Source organism: Staurois parvus, unplaced genomic scaffold (assembly GCF_062004578.1).
Source record: "Staurois parvus isolate SC_StPar_1 unplaced genomic scaffold, SC_StPar_1.0 ptg000018l, whole genome shotgun sequence".
In the NCBI taxonomy this organism is placed as follows: Eukaryota; Metazoa; Chordata; class Amphibia; order Anura; family Ranidae; genus Staurois; species Staurois parvus.
This window is the reverse complement of record NW_028317814.1, coordinates 18,162,798-18,190,075: the sequence shown is the minus strand read 5'-3', so window position 1 is coordinate 18,190,075 and position 27,278 is coordinate 18,162,798. Positions and strand designations below refer to the sequence as shown.

The following is a 27,278-nucleotide window of genomic DNA, read 5'->3' as shown; positions in this document are numbered from 1 at the left end:
AAAGCACTTCAAATAGCACATACTGTATGTGATCTGAGTCTAAGGGCTGGTTCACATTGGGACTGCACAGGAAGACATGCCACATTCTAATGCATTCCTGTGCATTCCCATGCAAATTACACTGGAATGCAGAAAAAGTAGTGCATGTACTACTTTTAAAAATTTTCTGCACCAAATCACATTGTACTGTGGTACCATGTGATTTGGTGCCTGCAAGCACACTGCGATTTGCATTTGGGGTGCCGTCAACAATACATTGGCACCCACATGGATATCGCAAGGGCAGTGCAATCACCTGCCGTGCAGGAAACGCACACAGAACATGCTCTTTGCCATTGACGACCGATGAAATAATTTTAATAAGGTTCCTTGAAACCTGAAAATATACGCTGCTCCTACAAGACGCGTGGCGCTGCAAATCACTCTGAATGGCACCCCCCATGCATCTCAGCCCACAGAGCATTTGTGGGAACTGCAGGGAAACAGCATTGTCAAAAAGACCATGTGGTTTCCCAGCAGCTGCTTTTTTAAAAAAAGGTGCATGCACTTTTTTTCCTATGGGAAATGTGGGCACAGCAGCCCATTCAAATGAATGAACTGCCATTCCTGAGCAAACGCGGGCCACACAGCCCGCAATAGTGTGAATCTAGGGTTATAGGATTTCAGGAAGGATTCCCAGAGTAAGAAATGACCCCAAGTAGGGACAATAAAGGTAAAGTACAGATGTTCAAATCCACAGGGATTGTGAGCTTTCGCAAAGGACAAGATCCCCGTCCCCTTTTGGAGAAACCCAAGTTGTGGGGCACATCCAACCAGTATGCACCCATAGACACAGTCCTCACCCCCTACCCAATAATTGTTAGTGTTATGAGATGTCTGCTGTTATACTAATTCGTATTTTTATTTGCCAAAAACAATCCATACACATCCAATATTTACTGGAACGTTAATCTATATTTATAATCATTTTACTATGTTTTACTGTGTTTCTCAGCCTTCTCTGTGAGCTCCAGAAACCTATTCCCCCCCATTTTTGTTCATTTGTAACAAGCACTGAACATGAGCTGCAGGCATGTGTACCCTTCATACTACAAACCCCATAGTCCATCTCAGGAGTTAAGCTCAATAGAGGATGGCTATGTTCCATGGAGAATGAACATAGCCACTCTCTAATAGGTACTCAGATCACATCAATGAAAAAAAAAAATGTAGATTTTTTTTTTGAGATTTGGAGGAGGATGAAAGCAATAGAAGGTACTTTTTCAGTTAAAATACATACTTGGATAGATTTTTTTTTAAACCATAATTTAACGTCACTTTAACCCTAGCACTGCGAAAAACAATTTCCAAGAGCATCAAGTACATACCTGTACACTTGTGCTCAAACCCCAATAGCTTGTACATGTATATAATCCATCAGGTGCTAAAGGGGTGCGACCACTTTTAACACTCAAAATTCTGGATGAACTCCTGAACACTGGTATTTAGCCTTTCTAGAAAACTTTGCAATTAAAAAAATAGGGATTTTTAGTTTATATATATTGCGATACATGTTTAAGCTGGCCAACTGCGTCAAAGTAATATCTCTATGGCCAGTCCTTAACTTGAATTTTTGTAACTTTTCCAAAATAATAACTGGTGGCAGACTGATATAGAAAGGTAGTTTTTAATAGCATCATCTTACAAAATGGTTTTTGTAGGAATGATATATCTCATTATAAAAATTTGTTCAGCTAAAAAGAGAATGTTCCATTCCTTTAAGTGAAATCCATAAAGCCTTTGGTGTTCGGAAATACAGTGTAGATAACCCTATATAAATCAAAACCTAAATGATTTTCTCTTCCATTTAGTAAAATGGCTCTTCTGTTTGTTCAACAAGAAAATAGTGCATTTTAATTACAGTACTGGAGAAGAACATGCTGTCTGTACTTCAGTTTTGTTCCTGTTATTGGTTCCTAGTCTGATTCTGATGTGATCTGCAAGCATGTACAATTTAATTGGTTTCTTAGCTGTCCACAGAAATTCATGTCTTGCTTTTAGTACAGGAGATAGCGGCGTGAAGTCTTCATTCTGCCAACAAGTACTTTTTGAATCTGGTGACTGCTGAGCAATCTTGGCTTGAATACATCTCTCCATACCTGGCGTCTTACAAATATAGATAAATATAAGAGCAAGTTGATTGTATTATATCATTCAGAGTTTCCTCCGGTTTGTCAGTGATATGTCTGAGGAACACAAAGTACCAAGGAAGGAAGAGTCACAGCCTGATCAGACAGAAGTACACGGTACTTAACAAAATCAGCCTAGGGCAGACACAACTGAGCTGGATTTTAGAAGGAATGTCTATGCATAAATCTGCATGTCGACTTTCTGCGTCTCTTACAAATCTAAATAATACCCAGGATGACTAATGCAGCTTGTTATCTCCTATAAAAATAACTAAAATAAATGCATGACTTCAAGAAAATGCATAGTGTTTCCATTGCTTTATTGTTCTAAAAGTCCTGATTCTCTGTATAATTTGATGACATACACCGATCAGCCATAAGTTTTATGACTGCTGACAGGTTAAGTGAATAACATTGATTATCTCATTATTTATTTATTTCAGGTTCTTATATAGCGCCGTCAATTTATGCAGCACTTTACATATATATATTGTACATTCACATCGGTCCCTAACTCTCAAGGAGCGTACAATCTAAGGTCCCTAACTCACATTCATACACACACACACACATACATACTAGGGACAATTTAGACAGGAGCCAATTAACCTACCAGCATGTCCTTGGAGTGTGGTAGGAAACCGGAGTACCTGGAGGAAACCCACGCAGTCATAGGGAGAACATGCAAACTCCAGGCAGGTGGTGCTGGGGTTGGGATTTGAACCAGTGACCCTAGTACCGCCAGGTGGAAGTGCTAACCATTTAGCCACTGTGCTGCCCGCATCATAATGTTTAAATAATATTGGTGTAGCGCTAAATACAGTGAATAGTATAAATAAATAAATAGTAAATAAATAGCAAATAGTAACACAAACCATATATTAATGTATAAATATGTGATAGATCCTCAAGGATCTTATAATGTGCAACACAAGTGATAAAGTGCAAATTCTGGTCTTATAAGGACCCACAATAAAGTGTCTAAAATCCCCAATCCCAACTAGGGATAATAAAGTGACACAGTGAGTCCCAACAAATGGGATACCTATAAACAATAGTGACTGGTGCTAAAACTCCGAATAAATATCAAATACATATACACAGTGCTAAAACCTTAATTATAGATTAGTTGATAAAGTCCAAAAAATGTGCAAAAAAGCACACTATCAAAGGTGCTTAAATCTTCATCAGTCAAGTGCTTGAAGTGTTTGTGCCACACTCAGGTGGATAATTATCCTCAAATGGCTGCAATGCCTTCTCACCTCCTTCCTGTGACCCCCAAAGGGCCACTACACCTTATGGATCCTCTGGATCCTTACCAGCAGATGACTCCACACCTTATAACATCATATATAGCAGGCTCCAGTGGCTCCACATAACCTCAAGGTAGCTTCCTTATATACTGGCTCTCCCTCCAACAGCAGACCACCACAGTACAGCTCATTGGATTCATATATATCTCATAACAAGGCCATGAAAAAGCAAGCAAGAGAAACTTCCATAGTGTAACTCTGTTTAATCATACTTAAAGGAAAAAAACCCGCCAAGTAAACACTTACAGTATGGCTGATATATTCAGGCAGTTAGAACCACATGTTATGGGAGTGCTGTAGAAAACCTGGGTGTACAAAGATGGTGTCTACCGGAAGTACGTCACCGCGCTCTACGCGTTACGTTACAATCATCACGTGACTTCCTCAGCTTATGTGGAGCCACTGGAGCCTGCTATATATGTTGTTATAAGGTGTGGAGTCGCCTGCTGGTTAGAAACCAGGGGATCCATAAGGCGTAGTGGCCCTTTGGGGTCGCAGGAAGGAGGTGAGAAGGCATTGCAGCCATTTGAAGATAATTATACACCTGAGTGTGGCACAACCACTACAAGCACTTGATTGATGAAGATTTAAGCACCTTTGATAGTGTGTTTTTTTGCACATTTTTTGGACTTTATCAACTAATCTATAATGAAGTTTTTAGCACTGTGTCTATGTATTTGATATTTATTGGGAGTTTTAGCACCAGTCACTATTGTTTATAGGTATTCCATTTGCTGGGACTCGCTGTGTCACTTTATTATCCCTAGTTGGGATTGGGGATTTTGGACACTTTATTGTGGGTCCTTATAAGACCAGAATTTGTATGCACTTTATCACTTGTGTTGCACATTATAAGATCCTTGAGGATCTATCACATATTTATACATTAATATATGGTTTGTGTTATTATTTGCTATTTAATTACTATTTATTTATTTATACTATTCACTGTATTTAGCGTTACACCAATATTATTTAAACATTCATTGCACCTTTGGTATAGGATAGGGTGTTAGCTGCTGGCTATTTGGTTATATTACTTTGCTTAGCGCAGGGGGATTTCCTTCTTTATCTCATCATAATGGCATCTGAAAGCAGGTGGAATATATTAAGCAGTGAGTAAACATGTTGTCCCTGAAGCTGATGTGTGCTTACAATGGCCAAGTGAGCATTAGAACTGGACCACAGAGCAATGGATGAAGGTGGCCTGGTCTGATGAATTTTCTCTTTTACATTCTGTGCATGGCCGGGTGTGTGTACATCACCTGGGGAAGAGATGGCAAAAGGATGCCATATGGCAAGAAGGCAAGCTGGCAGAGGCAAAGTGATGCTTTGGGGAATGTTCTACTGGAAAACTTTGGGTTTTGACATTCATGTGGATGTTACTTGACACATACCACCTACCTAACAATTGTTAGTGATTAAAGTACACCCTTACATGGAAACGGTATTCTCTGATGGCCTTGGCCAATTTTAGCAGGATAATGCACCCTGCCACACTGCAAAAATGGTTCAAGAATGGTTCGAGGAACACAATAAATTTGAGGTGTTGACATGGACTCCACATTCTCCAGATCTTGATCCACTCAAGCATCTGTGGGATGTGCTGGAAAAAAGGAGGCCCTGCCTCCCAACTTACTGGATTCCCCGCCTCACTACTTACATGACTTAAGGAATCTGCTATTGACAGCTTGATACCAGATACCACACCATACCTTTAGAGGTCTACTGGTGTCCATGCCATGATAGGTCAGTGCTTTTTAGGTGGCAAAATGGGCTGTTTGGGGGCCTACTCAATATTAGGTGTGTGGTCATAAAGTTATGATTGATTGGTGAATGTGTACTTGAGGACTAAGGACATCTGTATTTACTGGCTACATACGCCAACTCTGCTTATTGTGTTGCTGCACTATGGATGTACATTACTACCTCTGTACCAATGCCAGACTATGGGGTCTATCGATTCATTATTTGACATAAAATTCACCCAACATTCCCCCACTTTTTAACCAAGATTGGATTTATCATATGTACTATCTATTGCTGCTCTGAAACAAGATTCATCCATCAAAAATGCATCAAACAGAAGTGGAGCATTTGAAAATTTTTATCAAACATGATTTACCCAACATTTTTCCTTCAGAAAGTGTTTTACAGAACTTTTCAGCCTATTTATCATTCTGTGAATGTATATTTGTTCTAAAATTTGCCCAACACTCAGCCATTTTTAGACTTGCACAATATTTAAACTATTCCCTGGTGAGGTGAGCACTGTGTATTTTAAAGTGCTTCTTTTCTTTGGAGCTATGGATTTTTTTATGGAGAAACTCTTTTAATATGGAGTCTGCATTTTCAAGATTCAAGATTCATTTTTGGTGTTTTTTTTTTTACTGTAAAAAAGACAAAAAAAACACCATGTCCTTCTTCCCCTTTATGAACATTCTGTCCTTGCATGTCATTTTAGAATCCCCATAGCAAAGGAGTGGCAAGCACGCAGCTTCCCTTGCTATACTGATACCAGCCTACATGCTCTTCAGCATAGGGAGTTGTTTTGAGGAGGATTTATATAAAATTGGGGTCACCCAAAGTACCGTAGCCAAATGCTGACTAGACTCCTTAATGCCCACCTACTTGTTCCCCATGCCCCCTCCCTGATGGAATGGTTTTAGGGATCTCCAATGCATGCAGATAAGTGACCACTGCCACACAAAAAATACATAATTATTATAAAATTACCTACTAGTCACCTTTCCAGGCTCCAATGATGTTCAAAGATGTGCCACACTGTCCACTCCAACTATGGCTGTTCAGACTTTCTGGGAGCCACCCCTTCTTTCTTGGCCACATAAAACCATGTCAATGGCAGGAACTTATTCAGCACTCAAATGTTGTTTGATTGAAGAAGGGGGTGCTTCCCTACAGTCTTACCTATCATTGCTTGAACAGACAACCCAAGACATATATATTACTTGACCCTGGAAAGGTACATATTAGGTACAAGTTTATTTTGTGCAGTGTCTTTTTTTTCACAACTCTGCTTATTTCCATGTAGCGGGGGACTTTTGTGGGTTCCGAGGGACTCCTAAAACAAGTTACCCATGGAGGGTGCTACCAACCAGGCTATGGGGGAGCAGGTAGGTGCAACATGACCCCTCACCTACTGGGCACCAAGTAAATCGAAGAGTCTGGTGACAGTCAGCAACAAGCTTGGGTACTTTCAGAGGCTCCCATTTTTTCCCCTTAAAAGTGCTCTTCCAAAGCTGAAGGGTATGTAGGCTGGTATCAGCATAGCAGATGGGGCTGCTCGCACACCTCTCCTTTGCTATGGGGATTTTAGCCTGCATGCCTGGTTCATTCAGAAAGGAGGGCACACTGTTTTTTTTTACATGTTTTTCATTTATACAATTACATTAACTTTCCTAGATCTGAACACAGTTTAACACCATGGAAAGCATATCAACAAGTGAACAAAAGGACATTTATCCTCCTCTGAGCCACCCACTGTATTTTTACTGTGGGTGGGCTGCCCGGTTGTGCTGGATCACGTGCATTTACATGATCCAGCATCTCTGGACCCTATCTGTGCTGTGATTTGTTACAGCACAAGTTTGACAGCAGGTTCCAGCCAATGATTTATGGTTTGGACCTGCTAATCAGCTGTAGTGAATCACAGTACAGAGCCTTGTGTTTACAAACAACACAGGACTCTGTACACAGAGCAGCGATGTGGCTGTTTTTTCTCCCTGCAAAGCAAGGAGAAAAAACTGCTACTTCTATTAGTAAAAATGAACACAATATACATCCGCACAATTATACTGGCAAAGGGATCTCTCCTCCAATATTTCACTGCTGCTGACACTATATGCATTCCCACATGTACAGATTAAAACTTTAACAAGCAGGCACTGATTGTTAAAGTTTTAGTCTATTAGTAAAAGCAGTACAGTGTTAGTAAGTGTCAGTTAGTTAATCAGTTACTGTCAGTTAGTCAGTGTCCCTCCCAGTCAGCGTCAGCTAGCGCCAGATTGCCTGCCACACTATTAGTCATACCATAAGTCACCGATCACTTCCATTACCAGTATAGTGTCATAGCTGCATAACTTCAAGTATATATAACCATAGTTTGTAGACACTATAACTTTTGCACAAACCAATTAATATACACCTATTGGGACTTTTGTTTTTACCAAAGACATGTAGCAAAATAAATTTTGGCCTAAGTTTATGAAGAAATTAGAATTTTTTTAATTCAAAATTTTCAGTTTTTTTCCTTTATCTAATAAAAATAAAAAAATCCAATGGTGATCAAATACCACCAAAAGAAATCTCTATTTGTGTGAAAAATTATATAAATTTCTTGTGGCTACAGCATTGCATGACCGCACAATTGCCAGTTAAAGTAGGGCATTGCCGAACAGCAAAAAATACCCTGGTCATGAAGGGGATAAAATCTTCCAGTGCTAAAGTGGTTATTTAACAAGATTCAGACAAAACATTGTCACAAAGATTATCCAAGGTGAAAACCTGAAGCTACTGTACTATCAACATTCATCCTGGAATGACTTGAACTAACAAAATTCTTCCAGCGAATGTCATGTAATCTATAGGGGGAATCCTGCTAGAGGTTACTGAGCAAATCCTGCTGAATCTTGGGCAAATTTGCTTCACTGGGCTATGTTAAAGTAATAGTGCAGCACTATAAATGCATGTTATCAATCATAAACACATTTAAAGTCAAAATAGTGCAAATAAGTGCAATAATGATGTAATCTGGTAAATGGTGCTAAAAAAGTTCATATAATCATTCCTGAATAATGTTAAAGTAATATGTTAAAGTAATAGTGCAGCACTATAAATGCATGTTAACAATCATAAGTGCATGTAAAGTCAACAAAATGCAAATAAGTGCAATAATGATGTTAATTGGTAAATGGTGCTAAAAAAAAGTTCATATAATCATTCCTGAATAATGGAATGTCCTTCGTGTGAGAGTACCAACTCAGAGAGTGCCTATGAATGGCACGTGCGGTTTATCCATGACGAACAGTAGTGCATGAACTCGTGAAAGGTAATCCACCCTTGGGACGGGTGTACACTCACCAGAACAAAAGTATTAATGTGCATGGGTTATACACATCACACATCTGGGGGTGCAGTGGTATGCTGGCAGCTATGGGTTAGTCATCCAGCTCCATCCATCCATCCATCCATCCATCAGGGTGGGTGCCAAAATGGTCCTGGGGAGGAATTAGCTCAGCCACAGGAGCCAGAAAGGTGCTTAATAGTGTAGTACTTTATTATAATGGTCACGAGTAACAATTTAAAATATCCACGTGGAGTAATAAAAATAATAGCAAAGTGAGTACCAAGATGGCTACCGCTCATCAATGGCGGCGGCGTGGCATCAGCAATAGGGCTCCACCCAACGCGTTTCGTGTACCAACACGTACTCAAAGGCACACCCATTACTTCACTGGGCGGCTATCAGTTAAAAATAACATCAACAGCTGTTAAGCAGGTAGAATGTTAAGCAAATAAAAGCACTAAGCCGCAAAGAGTTCCCTCTAGTATTTTATCTACAAATATTTACATAAAAAAACATAAAAGAATATAAAAGTGCTAGGGGCATAAAGTTTGAAAATCATAATTTGAAAAAAACCTTAAACAGATATTGTCACTCTCCCAGTCAATGCAAAGTGATAATGTCTGTGAAGCTCTAACCCAATCACTAGTGCTCGCTAGTGCTCCCCCACTGCTCCATCACAACCAGCAACATCGGTTGCAACTGAAACCTAATGGGAACAGTGACTTCTCCCTCTCCATCATGTGAGCGTGTTCTGCTTGTACATTTTTTTGACATAAAGTCAGTTCAAATAGTCCAGGTTTGTGACAGATTGATTTCCCGTTGACCTTCCATACGGGAGGTTATTGTTAGTTCATGAAGTAGTCAATGAGCTGAGTTGGTTGTGTTTCCCTCATTATATCATGCCTTCAGTATATAAAACTGGTGTTGGAGAACGTCTGCACATTGCTCACATTTTTATCTTTGCCTATTGTATTCGGGGCAGGAGTAATAGGAGCAGCTTATCATTATTTTTTTTTCCTTTTTAGGGCTTTAAGTCATACATATAAGAATGATCAGACATACTGAAGATCCTTTTTATTTTTTATGTAATGGCATGCAGCAGATCCAATAAAACGTAGACTTCATACAAATTGTGACAGGTACATAATGCTTAAGTCACATCTGAAACACCAAGGCTGTGTTTATAAAACAGGTACAATAAACAGCCATAGAAAGGTGCGACAATATGAACACAATAATTCAACAAATGATATAGAATATGCAGTTATTGCAAATGGCACCATCCAGAGTGACAGTTCAGGGGACAATCTCTTTGCACTAAGAGAGTCCCCCTCGCTCTTGGAAGGAACTATCGAGGGCGGGACAAGGTCATATACGGTAACCTTAGAATAGAAAGAAGAAGAACATTGTGAGCAAGTCTGATGTAGGGGGTCCAGCTGACTTCTGTGCATCCCAAGATTTTTATTTATTTAAGGGAAAAGAAAAAGGGGAAAAAGAGAAATAGGAAATAGGAGGATAGTAGTGGGGGAAAAGGGGGATGGGAAGGAGAGAGAGAGTCACCACTGGGGGATCGGGTATATCCAGTATCAGGTGGTCAGCACAGTATTCAAAAGGCTTCCACTGAATACACATATTGGAGGTATTCATCAGAGAAGCAGAAGAGGTCCCATTAGTACCATCTCTTTTTATGTTTCTCAGATTTGACTCAAACAGTAGAGGTCAGGTGCTCCAGTGAAGATCCATTTCGAGACATGTTGCACTACACCATTCATGTATACTGTCTTGGAGCTATATAAATCCTGTATAATAACAATAACAATAATATTACTGGTTGACTTGTGCGCTGGCTCTAGTGAGCACATTGCAACAAGGAAATAGCTATATCTTCTAAGTAGACTTGATCTAGGTTTTCATGTATGATAGCTTGGCTTTATGTTTGAGTACCTTCACATGGAACCTTAACTAACCCAGCTTCTTTGATGGCATTTCCATGAAAGCTGAAAATCATGTCTGTTATTAAACTAAAGGGTCATTTCACTACCATAAGCCTTGACAGTTCTTGGAACCGAGATCTACAGCATAGTTTACAGTTTACCTCCATGGCCACCCACTCGTAGCAAATCCTTACAATACAATAAGTGAACAATTGCATCACAGCTTACAAACAGACACAGGATGAGGTCCAAATATTGAAAGCTACAGGGCTGACAGTCGATTACTACATGGAGGGGCCCCAATGAATTAAGGTTTCCATTTGTCTAGGAAGCCCTGTTTTAACAGTATTCTACATCCACTGGACTAAATAAGCCTATAATAAACGGAGACAAAAGAGTGAATTTCTAACATTTTCTTACCAGCATTACATACAGTTTACATCATGAACTACTGGCTGGATTCCCAAACAATTAGATTTGGAAATTAGGCACAAAATTTGTGCTGAGTCGTAGCTGTGATGGGGAAGATCTATGCATTTCTATTGTATGTCTCTGCTTACTTCTATAATTCTAGGGATTCGCTAGAGGAAATCACTGAGTGAATTCACATGGGCATCTGGATATTACAAAGCCTCAGAGCACAGTACCATCACCCTCATGTTCATATTTTTATTCGATTGTGCTACAGGGTAAAGAAAAAGCTGAGTGAAGAGTTTTACTTTGCAGAGGAGGGATCATCCAATTGTTTGAGGTTTTTATGTCTGTTCCTTGTTTGCTTTTAATTTGAATAAATCAGAGCAACAGAGGACAATACATTTTAATAATAATATCTACAGCTTTACTGAACTTAAGTGTAGATTTCTTTTCTTTCATAGAACCTCTAGAATACAGATTCTCCTTTATACACTAGTAGCACATATGCTCTGCAATACATATGCAGTACCAAAAATTACATGGGCATCACCAGGCAGTACATGAGTATGTACCCACTGGCTCAAAAGACCAAAACTCCACTTGGTCTGATGTAGGCTGCGATATAGGGTGGAGAACCTGGGGGGGGGGGGGCAATTGGGTTTAGGTCTTGATACACTATAGTTATCTTTATTAGACTACCAAAATACTGCATATTATATTAATAACAACTTCCAAGGTAATGCTAGATTATCACTTTCTTTCAGTTTAAATTTTTTTTCTGGCTTGTTCTGCACGAGGGATTCCTCCTTGCTTCAGGAATTTAATGCTGCCAGGAGCTGTAACCACAGATTTCACCCACAGTGCCTTCTAATGGTGAGATCTGGTATTTTGATCTTTGTAGTCTAATATACTGTAATTAAAGTGGTTGTAAAGGCTGAGTTTTTTTTACCATCACGCATTCTATGCACAAAGGTATAAAACCTTCTGTTCGCTGCTTCCTCCACAGCACCCTAATACTCACCTGAGCCCCCTCTCGATCCAGCCATGTGCCCAGGGTCTTCGGCTGTCCGGGTCTCTCTCGCCTCATTGGCTGGGACACAGCAGCAGGAGCCATTGGCTCCCACTGCTCAATAAGAAGCCAATAAGAAGAGAGTGGGGGCGGGACCAATCCGCTCTGCTGTGTCTTGCACACCAGTGCCCCCATAGTAATTGGCTTGTGATTGTGGAGGAGCCAGAAGCACTGGCAATACCAGTTCAAAGTAAAAACATTTACAGATGATAGCAGGCAAAATATTACTTCCCAAGATGCATTTAATAAAAGAATGTAATTTTTTATTATATATGTTATTTTATTTTTGTTTATTATTTGATATATTTTGTATTGTTTTATGTTACTTTTGAATAGGGGGGTGTCCTTCTGTCAGGGGGCCCAGGACCCCTTTTTCACCCTTATCATTTCAGAATTGGCTGCAGAGGCAACAGTTTAAAATGCACTATATATTATTTAAAATCATAAATATTTTATTGTCCTGCCTTTCAGAAATTCTGTTATTCAAAGAAATGCAGCTGACTACTTTAGAAAACATCCAGACATCCATGTAGGATCCAAATGTCAAATAATCTTTTTGTTGTATACAGACACACTCATAGACATCAATGCTTGTGTTGTATGAGTTACTCCTGGGCTCCAGCATTGCTTTGGGAAAACAAAGATGATCTAATAAAACCCAACACCACATCTGACTTTAGCTCTCAGGACTACTGCCCTAAGGTGCCTAAGAGATCACCAGTAGCAATTAATTCCTCCTGGCAAACCCATAACATAATCTACAAGGTTTTCTTCACTGAGGGGACATTTGCAATCCACGTTGGTGTATAGTGAACCAGTAAAGGGTCCACAAGAGCCCCTGCTAGTTTTCTCAGGGAGTCTGAGCTCCATCTCAGTACTGCCACAACCCACAGCACCCTAGGCTATTAGTATGTTATAGTATAGGGATCCTATTTATTATATTTATTTATTGCTGACAATTCATGCCACACTTTATCAGTCTCTGCCCTCAAAAAGTTTACAATCTAAGGTCCCTACATCACATGCATACACACAGATATTAGCACCAATTTAGGAAGGAGCCAGTTGACCCTACCAGCAATTCTCTGGAGTGTGGGAGGAAACTAATGTACCTAGAAAAGACCCACACAAGCAAAGGGGGAACATGCAAAATCCACGCAGGTAGGGATTCAAACCGAGGAACCCGAAGCTGCAAGGTGTTAAGTGCTAACCACTTACCTGTAAAAAAAAATTTTTACTACTTAATTTAATACCTTAATATGAAAAATAAATTATAAAAAGTCTAGTTATTCACTTGAAGAGAGATAAATGATAATTTAGACTTCTTGAGACAAAAAACACCCCTATCACGTGCAGCATTTAACAAGCTTACTCTAAGGGTATGATTTCATGGTTTAATTGCAATTCTACAAGTGTTTAGCATCACTGTAAAAGAAAGATTGATAGCACTAATGAAATTGCACTAACCTTAAAGTTCAGCAATCAAGAAAGCCTAATACAGGCCATACAAGCTCTGCGTGACTGCCACTTATCTCCACCCAGGTAAATGGTGTTTTTGCATGCTAAATATATTACTATAATCAAATTACTTTCAGAAGAACCGTCACTAGAAATGCATTACTTTGGATTCTTTTTCTTTCTTTTTTTTTTTTTTTTCAGAACTCTTTTAGTTCCCAAAGAACCAACAATTCACTGTTCAGCATTGTTTATAATGGAGGTTTTCAGGAGAGAAATGTGATTGAGACAATGTAAGTATGCTGAGCCAAATCATTAAGAATATATATTATTACATGAAAGAAATCAAGCCGATTTGCACGCATTTCAGCCTGTCGCTCACTCGGTAGGAAGTCACAAATTGAGCCACTTTTCAGTCTCATACAAAATGTTAATGTACAAAACAAGTCTATAAATGGGCATAATTCTGATTTTTCAATCCTGCCGGTATATTGCTGGGTCCCATATTTAGTAGGCTATAAGTCAATTAGTCACGTTTTTGCAGCTTTAGTATTTTGATAAGTTGCTGCAGTAAAAAAGAATCTGTAATAGATGTTGATACTTATCTGAGAAGTTGCTTCAATACTTTAGTGGCAGTGGCCACACTGTAAGTTCTAGGCCACATATTAGTTCAGAAATTAATTAAGGTAGAAGTCTGAATGGTCGTTTTTATTAAAGGAAAGCTGTGCTTATAGATAATAGAAGTATCTATTTCTGACATCTTTCTGAAAATGCTAATAGCTTGGCTGTAATGCTGAATCAAAGGTTTTAATACATTCTGATTTCCTGTTCTGAAATGAACAAGCAGATCAGGAAAGTCAGTGTGAAGTAAGAACTTTTGATCTGCAAGCAAGTCCTGGGTCAGTGACTATGAGTACAGAAACCATAGATTTATCCTGACAGCCAAGCAATTAGCATTGTTTGAAAAAGAGGACAGCAATGACTCCCATCATCCTTCCTTACTACAGGATTTCTTTAAAGTGGTTGTAAACCTCAGACATGAAATATGAACAAAGCATTTCCATCTATACTGTGTACTTGTCTCAATTAAGAGCACTAACTGCCATTTCTGTCTGCTGCTTCATTCCTCTGTTATAAGCATGAGTCACGTCTGAGAAGTTTTCCTGCCACCAAGAGATAAAAAGTTGATAGGGGGGGAGCTCCAGCACACAACCTGTCATTGACAGCCTCACCTTGATTCCTGTCTGCTGTGTGAAGGGGGTGTTTCCATCTATACTGTGTACTCATCTCAGTTAATCGCACTAAGTATCATTTCCGTCTGCTGCTCTGTCCTCTACTAACAGCATGCGTCACTTCTAACAAGTTTTCCTGACACCAAGAGAAAAACGGCGACAGAGGAGAGATCTCCTGCAGATTGACAGCCCTAGCTCTGTTCCTTTGAGCCGTGTGGATGGGGTCCCTTCCCTCCAATCAGCTCTCAGAGCTCTCCTCACTGAGCTCTGCAGAGTGTAACTTCAGTTCTCTGCTCCCTTTTTTCTGAGCTCTAGACAAGCTTTATAAATTAGGGACATTGAAGGAATTTAGAGAAGACTGCAGATAAAAAGGTATAACTTATTTAGGAAGATTTGTTTCATCTCTGTGTATCACCTGAGGCCAGTCACTTCACTGACTATATGGAAGGGTTTACAACCACTTTAACTTGTAACTTATCAAAAGTAACAGTGCTTAGTATCAAAATTTTAAGGTCAGTTTAGAGGCAGACAGTTACATAAATGCAGTATATGTGGTTTGTCATGCCTGCCAACAGATTTGTAATACTGTTCAGTCAGTCATGTGTTTCAAGCATCCCTACCAGCAAGCATAGACAGGTTACTAACCTCCAGTGCAGCTAAGTAGCATATATTTATTAACACCCCACCCCTAATTTGATGATGGGACAATGAAGGACAGCAGCATACTGCTGAGGTTATTCTTGTGTTCTTCTATCCTGTAAGCATGTTCACAGTCTAAGACTGACAACATCATAGCAAGCAATAGAGCACCGATAGCTCATAATTCTGTTCTTCCATCTCCCTGTTTGAATACTGCTATTGACAGGGTTGCAGGAAGCTTTAATAGGAAGAATATTTAGGTACTTACACAAGCTACAATTAATGATCTGTCATAATTACATAATTACATTTGGTGTTTTTTTATCTGCTCAGAGATAAAGTTTAAATGTGTCAGGGAAAGTAATCATACCACCTACAATGCTTCCTACATGTTTGCATGTTGGAGGAGGCCTAAAAGTACATATAGACTTGTCAGAACAGTAGCTTGATGCTACATTCCTTCTTTTTTAATGTCTGTACAATAGATTCTAATTAGAAAGATCACTCACAAGAAAAATATATACACAACCAGTTGCCATCTAAATCTAAATTATACATGTATTCTAAAGCTGAAATTGAATCAGCCTATATTTTGCTTTCTCCTTCCCTCTTTATCAATATCCTAATGAAATTGTTAAAGCAGAACTACATTGCATCTGAGCATCGCATACCAAAAGCACTGTTTATTTAATTTTTAATATTCAAGCAGTTTCCCCCATCCATTCATATCTCCATGCTTTATTTTGCTGAGAAATCACTTTAAAAAACCCCCCAGGGGCGGACTGACAACTCATGGGGCCCCCGGGCAATAGGGGATCATGGGGCCCCTGTGTCCTTGTCAAAACTCAAAAAAGCCTATGAAAAAGGTACCAGGGACATCTCATGGGGCCCCCTACTGACCCCGGGCCCTCTGGCAGTGCCCGAGTTTCCAAATGGTAAGTCCGCCCCTGAAACACCCCCTAGCATTTCTGGCCATGGCCATCTTGAGTAAGGGCAGATGATACATTTAACATTTACTTTCTCGAATCCATCTGCCATTAGCTCAGGCATGCAAGCAGGAGGGTGTGCCTAATTGAGAAAACCCTTCGTCCCCTCATGAAGACTCCCGAAAGGTATGACATCATTTGCCTAGGCCTGGAAACCAGGAAGTAACTGAAGGAATGTAGAAAAAAGTTTTAAACTAATGCTAGCAGCATAAGGATTAAAATAGTCTATGTTGATTGAGAGAGTAGAGTTATGTTTTAAATAAAGCCTTTCATTACATACCTAATTTTCGATTTAGTGATGTCATCACTAGGTCTCTGTGCTTCTCCATCCTATATAGGCAGATTATGGCTCATGGGAGGAGCCTGCAGGGCTCTATACATAGCTTACTAAAAGAAAATCACAGTTCCCTGCCTTGAAGTAAGCCACTTACAGGCATAGTACACGAGAGGACTCTGTACAGCTGTGTAAGACTGAATGTAAATCTGAAGGTCAGCTTTCAGATCTGACATTTTTGTAAATTTGCTCCACTGTGTGTAACAGAACTGCTTTAAAACTCGTATGTTGGCCAATAGTTCAAAAATGCCCAAAACTGCTTCTCAGAAAGTAATGTCAATGATCATTATCCTTTTAAGGTTCCCTCATCCAGGGCCACTGTTAGAAACCACAGGGCCCCATGCAACCAACCTGACAGCCCCCCCCCCCCAAAAAAATAGAAAATCGCAGTTTACTAGGCTTCAGTTATGAATGAACACAGTGAGTGATTGGTACTGATTACTCATTGTGTTCATTCAGGAAAGTAAGGGCTGGTAAATGTCACATAATTACCAGACCCTTCCCCCCACTCTCCATCCTGACAGATCCTATTGTGTGCTTGCAGCTACTGGTGGGAAGGAGAGGAGAAAAGCACAAAGGGGGTGGGGGCAAAAATGGCCGCCTGGGCATCAGGGAGAAATGTACAGTGGACAGGGAGGGTGATGTGTACAGCAGGGGACAATTGCTGGAATCAATCCCCTGTATGGCTCTCTGCAGCAGCTGAAAGCCAGCAGGAGGGAGAGGAGAAGAAGGCAGCTTTCAGCTGCTGCAGAGAGACCCATACAGGGGATTGGTTCCAGTAATTGCTTAACGTCTCCCCCCCCCCCCACGCTGTGCTAATCACCCTTCATTCTCACATCTGATTCACCCAGCTGCCTGAGCCCCCTGCTGGTTTGGTCCCAGTACAGGAAAACTGGTGGTACCTCCTTATCCACGGCTGTGCTCTCATTTGTCTTTTTTCATTTTAATAGATACTAGGCATGTACAATAGTACAAACCTTGAAAATGATTCACCTGATCTAACCTCGATTACAAATACAAATACAGAGAGTTGAAAAAGTATCCAGTTCTTTCTTGCCCCATCTTGTTTCAGCTTCTTCTCATCAGATGCCCCTTCCTAAATGGAAAGATCAGTACATGTGGATTTGAAGATAAAAATATCATCCACAGTGTTGGTTGTCTGAAGTCATTTCTCATTGCATGTTGCCTGATTAAGCTTTGCTCGGATTTACTGGCCAAAAAAATTCATCCAGTGTGGACATCTTATCAGTGAATTGGAATGCAGAGGGTTACCTATGAGCGTACTATGTCATGGACAAATTACAAGAGTGCCTGCACAGTATACACCCTGCTATCTCTCAGCTACAAGATATAAATCTCCTGAGCGCTCCACACAGGGCTTTTTGAAGATGCATTACTAGGTTTTGCTGCTGAAGCTAGAAACTGATAAATATCTTATACCTAAATGCAATGGCCACGGACCACTTGCCACTTCTAAAGTAGCATAGCAATAAGCTTTCATCTAGTACATCTCATTTTTTTTCCCTCTTGTTTTTAATAAACACCCAAGTCATGCTTAAAGTGCTGTCATCCAGAACATCCATTTAGATAAACACAGATACGTTGGTTATGGCAAGCAGATTTAAGACTTTTCTTTTACGATAAACTTGCCTGTAAACTAAAAACATTGTTGGTGCAATAAGCATGCCCTTCAGTTAGCCATAGTAATATGCATGGTGCAACCAATCAATCTTCACTATATTGCTACAGGTAAGCAAATGAGAAGGTGAAATCTGACTGGTTGCTACTTAGGCTGCTTCGGATATCTGTTCCTTTTAAATAGCCTTGCTAAGGATACCCACGTAAACCACTGTGGGAACTCGCTTCAAATGGTAGAGCTTTTCATTTAAAGCACACAGCGACTCGCTTCTTTAAGGGCCTTTTTGCCAAATTTTATTTAAACAAATGTCCCATAACATAAAGCTTCCCACGCAGGGGTATCCACCATCAAACAAAACAATGATTCAGCCTCCTGGCTTATACTCAGCTTGATGTCTGTCTCCTGCAGACTTCTTCAAGAATTATGGCTCTTGCACACCGCTGGCCACTAGCACACAGCTAGTCTCTAGCAGCCCCTTGCTGCTTTTGGCTTCCACCTCTCCTTGGTGGAGCCCTCCTGACTCCTGTCTTCCAGGTGGAGCCCTCCTGACTCCTATCTGCCGGGGTGGAGCCCAGAACCCTGGTCCTGACTCTATGAAAAGGGCTGTACACACCTGTGCAATCAGTCTCCTGGCCATTCCCAAAACCTGGTCCCAGGATTGAAGATTTCATCCCTCCCAGATCTCTTTGAAATCTCCAGGCTCCAGATCCCAAAACAGACCTAACAAACAAAGGAGAAAAGTGAAAAGCCACTTTCCTCCGTATCAAACACTTACCCTGGGGCCCCTCAACCTGCCATGTTGAGAATCCTGGGTGACAGATTGCCACACTGTCACACCACAAAAAGGAACAAAGTGTGCAAACCCCTAGTACATTATCCAAGGCACTTTAAATAAAGTAAACGGTAAACACATACTCACAAACCACATGAAAAATAGAGTGTAATAAACTCAGACCCTGATACCAGCCTTCAAACCTTGTAGGTCCAGATAGGATGATGTCCACAGCTTACACGTTTCAGGGGTCAAGCCCCCTTCCTCAGGACTAAAGCTCTAGCTCTGAGGAAGGGGACTTGACCCCCGAAACACATCATCTTTGGACGTTGTCTATCCAGACCTATGAGGTTCTCGGGCTGGCATCTGGGTCTGACATGCTATATTTTATGTGGTTTGTGAATATGTTTTTATCTTTTACCTTAATTAAAATGCCTTGGATAATGCACTAGGCATTTGTACCCTTTGTTCCTTTTTTGTTGTTTACCCAGTTAAAGATTCCCCAATCTGAAGAGAGCTGCAACACTTTCAACTCCAGTCCAGGTTGCACAATAGCCAATAACATTTGAGGGAATACTAGCCAGTTTCTCTATGGTGTTCTAGCGCCAAGGTGCAAAATGTCTTTAATTTCTTGCCTAAGGATACCAAAGGTCCAAACATATAAGGTCTTATTACAATTGGGTATTTCTTTTTTAAGATGTTTCTTTTTAATGTTCATCAACATCATTTCCAGGAGAAAACTGAATGCACAAGACACCAATATCTCCATGTATCATTTAAGAAAAGGTCTACTAAATGAGTTTCTGTAGAGTGATGGTAAATGCAGGAGAGAGTGAAGAATGAGTATGGTAAGCAAACAGGAATCACCTCTGTGTCTACACTCAGTTGGTCTATCAGTTTATAGACCTTCACAGATTACTGCCAGTTTCAACTATTCCCTTCAGTACATTAAGTGTCAGACCCACAGAGATCTCTTGGGTATGCTTAGTAAGCAGGAAAAACTGCAGGGTGAAATACAGAATGCTAAGTGTGGGGCTTGAAACTGTGGGAAAAATAAGGAAGGAATATTTTTTATATGCCTATACCAGAGAACTGTCCCCTAAAAGATGATGGAATGTTTTATTTATGTTAGTGGTCATGTGCTATACTGAACAGAAATACTGAAAACTCTATACAACGTTGTGAACTTTTACATTATAGACAAACTAATCTTAGAAGACATACATATTGTTATTGGAGTTTTGTTCGAATGAATTGCTTTATTATGAATAGCAATATGAACCAATTTCTGTAAAAGTTGTCTAGGAGATTTATTAGGATATTGCAAAGCACTAGTGGTCATATATACAGTATACATAGTGCATCATACTAGCCATAACAGTACAAGTCCAATAAATCCATTAGCTTTTTGTGAATATGCCCATCTCTAACTGGTACCAAATTAAAAAAGAAAAAAGCGCCATATTACAAAAAACACCAAAGTGTCAGCAGCATATCCCACCCAAAATAAATTTTGGCAACAATAATCCTAATTAAAAGGTATGCGCTAATAACAAACTTATACAAAGGTGTATATCATCATCCAAAAAATATATTTAGTGTTTTAAATAAATAATTATAGTGTCCAACATTATTTATTTAAAACACTAAATGTTTTTTTGGATGATGATATACACCTTTGTATAAGTTTGTTATTAGCGCATACCTTTTAATTAGCATCTCTAACTGGTGCCTTTGATATTGCCCGACTAACCCAATAGATAGCTGGCAATTTGTAAACTAAAACTGGCTTATTTATTAATAATGTAATAGGAAATAATGTGCTAAAACCATCAGAAACCAATTACAGATCAGTTTCAGAAGCTGCCTATTGAAAACATACCGTAAATCGCACATACAAATATGGTTGGTAAAAGTATGGCCCACTATTGTTGATATCATCACTAAGACTAGTTGGAAATTTTGACTGCGATTTAGCTAATGTTTGTTAGAATAAACACATGCTGAAGACAATGGTCCCTTTTCTGTGGTTGGAGAAAAGTACAATGATCGCTAAGTGCTTGTTAATGGCCAGGACTTTCCTCATACACTCTCTGACTATTACAGACTTGCATTAACTGCATTTGATGCAAATATCAGGTACATGAAGTCTTACTACAGTAAACTGAGAGGGGTTTAATTTTTATCATTGCAGTCAGGGAGAACACATATCTTTACATTAGGTTAATAAATACTATTGTCAGGTGTTCCATAAACGTATTAAACTAGGTGAATGGCATGATATCCTTTGCAAGCAGGGTCTTCTCCTTCTTATATTTGCAAGTAGATTCCCAAGCTCATGTATCTCTTTTTTTCTTTGAGGTTAGGTATATACATAGATTTTGCTCTCTTTTTGTTTGCTTGCTTTTTTAATCAAAAGTCCAATTTTAATAATGTGTATATTTCTGCAAAGCCAGACATGTAGAAGAAGACAAAGGAATACCAAAGAAAACTAAGGTAAAGTTGGTGACTTTCTACCTATATTTAGTATTTGCAGCAGAATAGAGTATGATACAGCAGTATGTGTGTATATATATATATATATATTATAATCCTGGAATAGATTGTACAGATAAGATATTTTATTGACTAAAATGAAGTCAGCACTTAAGTAGGTCAAGCTGCTGTAATAACTTATTAATGAACTATATCTCTGGGCAGTGATATAGTGTACCCAGTGAAACTGCTACCTCTTTTCAGCAAAATGTACATTCCAGCTCTCTTTTTCCTCAATAAACAAACCATGGCAGTGTTTACTACTATAATACTGTAATAATACTGTAACATACTTAGATGCAGAATAGGCAACCTGAACATATGGGTTAAAAATCTGTATAACGAACATACATTCTTCTCAGCAAATGTCGGATATACGAAGCGAAAAAGTAACAATCTAACCAGCAATGACCTGTATTTAACTGCATTACACTTAAACACACATATTTGTTGTAAATGGAAGTGTAAAGCATAGTACATCCCAGGGGCAGACTGACAAATCATGGGGCCCCAGGCAATAGGGGATCATGGGGCCCCTGTGTCCTTGCCCAAACTCAAAAAAGCCTATGAAAAAGGTACCAGGGGCATCTCATGGGGCCCCCTACTGACCCTGGGCCCTCGGGCAGTGCACGAGTTTCCAAATGGTCAGTCCGTCCCTGGTATATCCACCCCTGTTCACACAGCATTTTTTTTTGTCTTCCCTGAAGTTTATGGAGATGATGTCCTATCATGTACTGCCATCCAAGGTATTGTAATTCTCCAGAATAAGCAGAGAATCGGGTTATATGTAGTGCAGCAGGTGATATTTATGTACATGCTGTATATATATCCCCTGTTGCCACAATATTATGATGTAGCCTAACGTCCCTGTTACCGCTGTTTTCTAGATGTGATAATTACCATCAAGACAGCTGGCACTCATATATCAAAAAGAATACAAAAAACACCACCACAAAATGCTTCCAGAAGTTACTGCACGGGAGCAAATATCTGCACACAATCTGAATACCATCACGCCTAAATAAACTGACATCATATACAGTAAGGTAGACAGTGAGGTACAGGTGACTGTAAAAGTTCATTACTGCTTTACCTGTTAACCCCTTCAGGTTGCACAAGCTGCTTAAAATGTCAAGGTAACAGCTGATAGGACAATGTGAAATCTTACTGGAGGGAATTAAAAAAAAACTGCTGCGCTACTTTTCTGTGTTAATCGCTCTTGTTAATGTGTTGCACCTCATTCAAAACACAACTGCAACAGTTTTGGTTCTGACAGCGACTCATGCACCAAATTCAGGTAGTTCCAATTTGCTCCACATCTACATTGTGGCCAACTTCAAAATTGAACTATTGACAGTTCGCCCCTTACAAAAGTGGAGTTAATCAAGACCAGCTTTCTTTTGGCGACAGATTTTGCTAAAGCATGTCACATGTGTCCTTAAAGAGGTGCAGCATGCGTCAAATTCAAGTTCTAGGCAGGCACATGGATTTGGCGCATACTGTGCCCCATTTAGAACACTGGTGAGACACTTTTGCAAAATCTGTGTATCATTGTGCATCAATGTAAGTTGGATAAGCTGATTCAAGCACAAGCCCAGAGATACTGTGTATTATAGTGCATGCTAGCCTGCTCAGTCAGAATGCACATCTGGAATGACAATGACTGAGCAATAACCAAGCAACCAGACTAATACGTCTCTTATTCTTCACAAGACACCGAATATTGGTATAGTATAACTACAGGTGTTATCCTGCTATTGAGTATATGGTGCTTCTTACAGAAAATCTAAATAAGTAAAATAAATTATATATATATATATTGAACATACTATCAACGGCTCTTATAAAAGTACAACATTAAAGGATCCTTTCCAGCTACTTACCGGTACCACTCCAGCCCTTTCTCGTAGTTCCTATCGAAAAAGTGGGGCTCTACACCAACAGCCCTGACATCAGGATGAGCTCTTAGTGCTTCCAGCAAAGCTCTGGTGCCTCCTTTTTTCACCCCAATAATAATGGCCTGAGGCAGCCTTTTGTCCCCATACTCAACCGTACTGTTCACCGATATTCTTCTACTCAGCTCATCGTCTGTGGTGCTGGACTCCTGGGGTTCCCTCTCCAAATATCCAGTGTGAGATTCTGGGATCATCTCAGTGGCAGCCAGTGGAGTTCTGTCCCAGCTGGGTCCCTCAGACAGCTCTGAGCGCATTTCATTGCCTGCAAAATCCGAAAGTCTATTGACCTCCCCAGAACCTACCGCTGGGATCCCGGTCTGCTCCCCTACAGAGTCTCTACCGGGCTCTGCAGACTCTTCGTAGTTCTGATCGGAAACTCTATAAGACACAAAGCCGGCTATGCTGGAGTCCTTCAGCGGAGGATCCGAGCTGGAGCTTGCTGTGCTGTCAGCGGGGACACCGGGGGTTGGACCATCCGAGAGATCAGGCTGATTATCGTCCGGTCCTTGGAGTGCGGAGTCTGGAGTGCCGGTCCTCCGGTTAGTCTGGGTGCTGGTTCCCTGGCGAGGGCCAAGAACGGGAGCGTTGTGATCAGCGGATGGAAGGGGAGCGATGTCCAAGGTGCTCCAACCCCCTATGAGAGGAGCGCTGGCCGCGGTGCTGAACCCTCTGTTGTCCCTAATGGGAGAGCTGTCCAAGGTGCTGATTCCTCTACCACTGCCTGCTACAGGGGAGCTGTCCTGGGTGCTGATCCCTCTACCACTGCCTGCTACAGGGGAGCTGTCCAAGGTGCTGATCCCCCTATCTCTGCCTGATGCAGGGGAGCTGTCCAAGGTGCTGATCCCTCTATCTCTGCCTGCTACAGGGGAGCTGTCCAAGGTGCTGATCCCCCTATCTCTGCCTGCTACAGGGGAGCTGTCCTGGGTGCTGATCCCTCTATCTCTGCCTGATGCAGGGGAGCTGTCCAAGGTGCTGAACCCTCCTTCCCTACCTGCTACGGGGAAGCTGTCCAAGGTGCTGATCACACTATCCCTGCCAATATTGGGGTGGTTGTCCTCGGTGCTGGACCCCCTTATATTAGGGTGGCTGTCCTCGGTGCTGGACCCCCTTATATTAGGGTGGCTGTCCTCGGTGCTGGACCCCCTTATATTAGGGTGGCTGTCCTCGGTGCTGGACCCCCTTATAATGGAGTGGTTGTCCTCGGTGCTGGACCCCCTTATATTAGGGTGGTTGTCCTCGGTGCTGGACCCCCTTATAATAGGGTGGCTGTCCTCGGTGCTGGACCCCCTTATAATAGGGTGGCTGTCCTCGGTGCTGGACCCCCTTATAATAGGGTGGCTGTCCTCGGTGCTGGACCCCCGATCAGTGGCTGAGCCCAAGGAGCTGATGCTGCCAGCGGTGGAGGCGGTGATGTCCCGGGAGCCGGTCCTATGCGATATGGATGAGCTGGACCCGGTGAGATCTCCGGCTCCTAGTCCATGGGTCGCAGCGCTGTGAGTAGCCGGGTGGAATGCTGTCTTAGTCCTGACGGTAGGTGACCCGAGGTCGGGCTGGGACAGGGTAACCGAGCTCCAGAAACTTGCAGAAGGAGAGGAATGAGAGGAGCCGCTGCTCTGCCCGCTGGACCGGAATGGCGAGGATGCCGGATCGGTGTAATGTAGGGAAGGTGACCCCGAGGCACTTACTGCTCTCCACCGCACTTTGGAGGCGAGTTCCCGATCAGCCGGTCCAGGAAAGTCCTTCCTATCCTCCGCGCCAACCCCGGACCTGGAATCGGACTCTGCACCGCCGCTCCTTGCAGCGCTCCCGGAGGCAGGCGGCAGCAGCAGCAGCAGTGGCGGCGGCGGGGAGTCCCTAATGAAATCCCGGTTGCCGGTGTCCGGCTTAGCGGAAGCGCTCCTGATGGCGTCCACCGGGTCGGGCTGTAGGTAGAGCCCGGCGTCCTGCAGAGGGAACTGCAGGGAACTGTAGCAGCTGAGCAGGCTGTAGAAGAGGTAAGTGACGGACAGGGACAGAGTAAAGAGGAACACAAGTTTCCGCGGAGCCTTAGTAGTCAGCAGGGCAGTGCCTGGCCAGCGCGGGGCCATCGCGGATCGCCAGCCCCAGACCAACAGACATGGTTTCAGCCGAAATCGTGCATGGAGCCCGCCTGGAGAAACAGCCCCCGGTGTCGGCGAGTCGGGTAAGGTGTCGGGGTTGCCGATCAGGGTGTCAGGGGAACCTCAGGCGGCCAGTTTAGGGTCTCCCGATCCCCCACTTCCAGGCACACCGCCTCTCCCACGCATGGAAAAGCTGCCAGCGGCGGATCACCAGCGGAGACATGACCGACTTATCCTCCCGGCGACCCCCGAAGAGCTCCGGTGCTTGGTGAGGGCAGGTCGGGATCGCAGCATAGTCCCCGGGAGACGGAGGTAGGTCCCGGTCCCCCCGCCTGTTGCAGACAGGCCACTTCCCTGAGCGGCGGCAGCAACTTTAAACGGAGGAATAGGCGTCCGCGGGTCCAGGCACCAGCTCCGCCCCGCCCCCAGCGCACAGACTCGCCCACCTATGTGTCTACACAGACACCTTCACCTGCTTCCCAGCGCTGGAGCGGCCACACAGGCAGTGGCGGTGCTGTGCATGGTGTCTGCCATCCGGAGGAGGGGGGCGGGGGCAATATTTACTTGCCAAAGGTGGGAGATCTGTTGTGACAGCAAGTAATTCAGAGATTGGCTTGTTGCACGACAACTAGGAGATATTTGTATTCTTTTCATTTATTTATATATTGCATGATCACATACAGTAGGTGGTGAGAACAAACAGGGCAGTATGTGTCTTCTATCAATGAAAGAAACTGATGGTCTCCATACACATTTCAATAAATGATCAATTTCTTATATTATTGTTATTCAGGATTTCTATAACACCAACAGTTTGCACAGCACTTTACAAAATGAAGGCAGACAATATATCTACAATACGAGAGGAATTCGAGGGCCCCGATCGTTAGAGCTTACAATCTAAAAGGGATGGTCGATCGATACCAGGGGCGGACTGACAACTCATGGGGCCCCCGGGCAATAGGGGATCATGGGGCCCCTGTGTCCTTGCCCAAACTCAAAAAAGCCTATGAAAAAGGTACCAGGGGCATCTCATGGGGCCCCCTACTGACCCCGGGCCCCCAGGCAGTGCCCGAGTTTCCAAATGGTCAGTCCACCCATGATCGATGCTAAAGGTGATAACTGTTGGGGGATGAACTGATGGAAAAAAATAAAAGTACAGTTGTTAGGTGATGCAGTGGTGTATTTAGGTTTTGTGCTGCCCTAGGCAACACAGAAATGTGCGCCCCCCACAGAGAGAGTTTGACATTGACCAACAACACCCCTGCCTCCCACCCAAGAGAGCCTTCTACTACCACTGCCCCCCCATACACCAGCCACCATCCCCCCATGGTGAGAGAGAGAAAGACACTTGCCTTCACAGCTCTGGACATCCCCGGGAACAGAGTCGGGCTGTGCATACACCTGCAGCCTCTCTCGGAACCCACCAGGTCCCCATGCTGTGTGTGTCCCTTCTTCCGTCCCTTCTTCCAAGGGCAGTGCTGTTTCCCTGAAAAATGCCGCCCTAGGCAAATGCCTTGTTTGCCTTGTGGTAAATACACCCCTGAGGTGATGGTGCTTAAGACAAACCAGGGGCTGACTGACAACTCATGGGGCCCTCAGGCAATAGGAAATCATGGGGCCTCCTGTGTCCCCATCAACAGTCAAG

General features: G+C 42.1%; 1 protein-coding gene across 1 annotated transcript in view; it reads right to left on the bottom strand.

The window, feature by feature from the left end:
* LOC149473149 (uncharacterized) overlaps positions 1 to 26,154 on the bottom strand; it is a 345,480-nt gene extending 319,326 nt beyond the window's left edge. The window contains exon 1 of the mRNA XM_089682806.1: positions 23,460 to 26,154. Coding sequence (XP_089538932.1) covers positions 23,460 to 25,618 — 2,159 coding nt within the window. The 5' untranslated portion in view covers positions 25,619 to 26,154. The remainder of the gene's footprint in view (positions 1 to 23,459) is intronic.
* Positions 26,155 to 27,278: the final 1,124 nt, after the last annotated feature.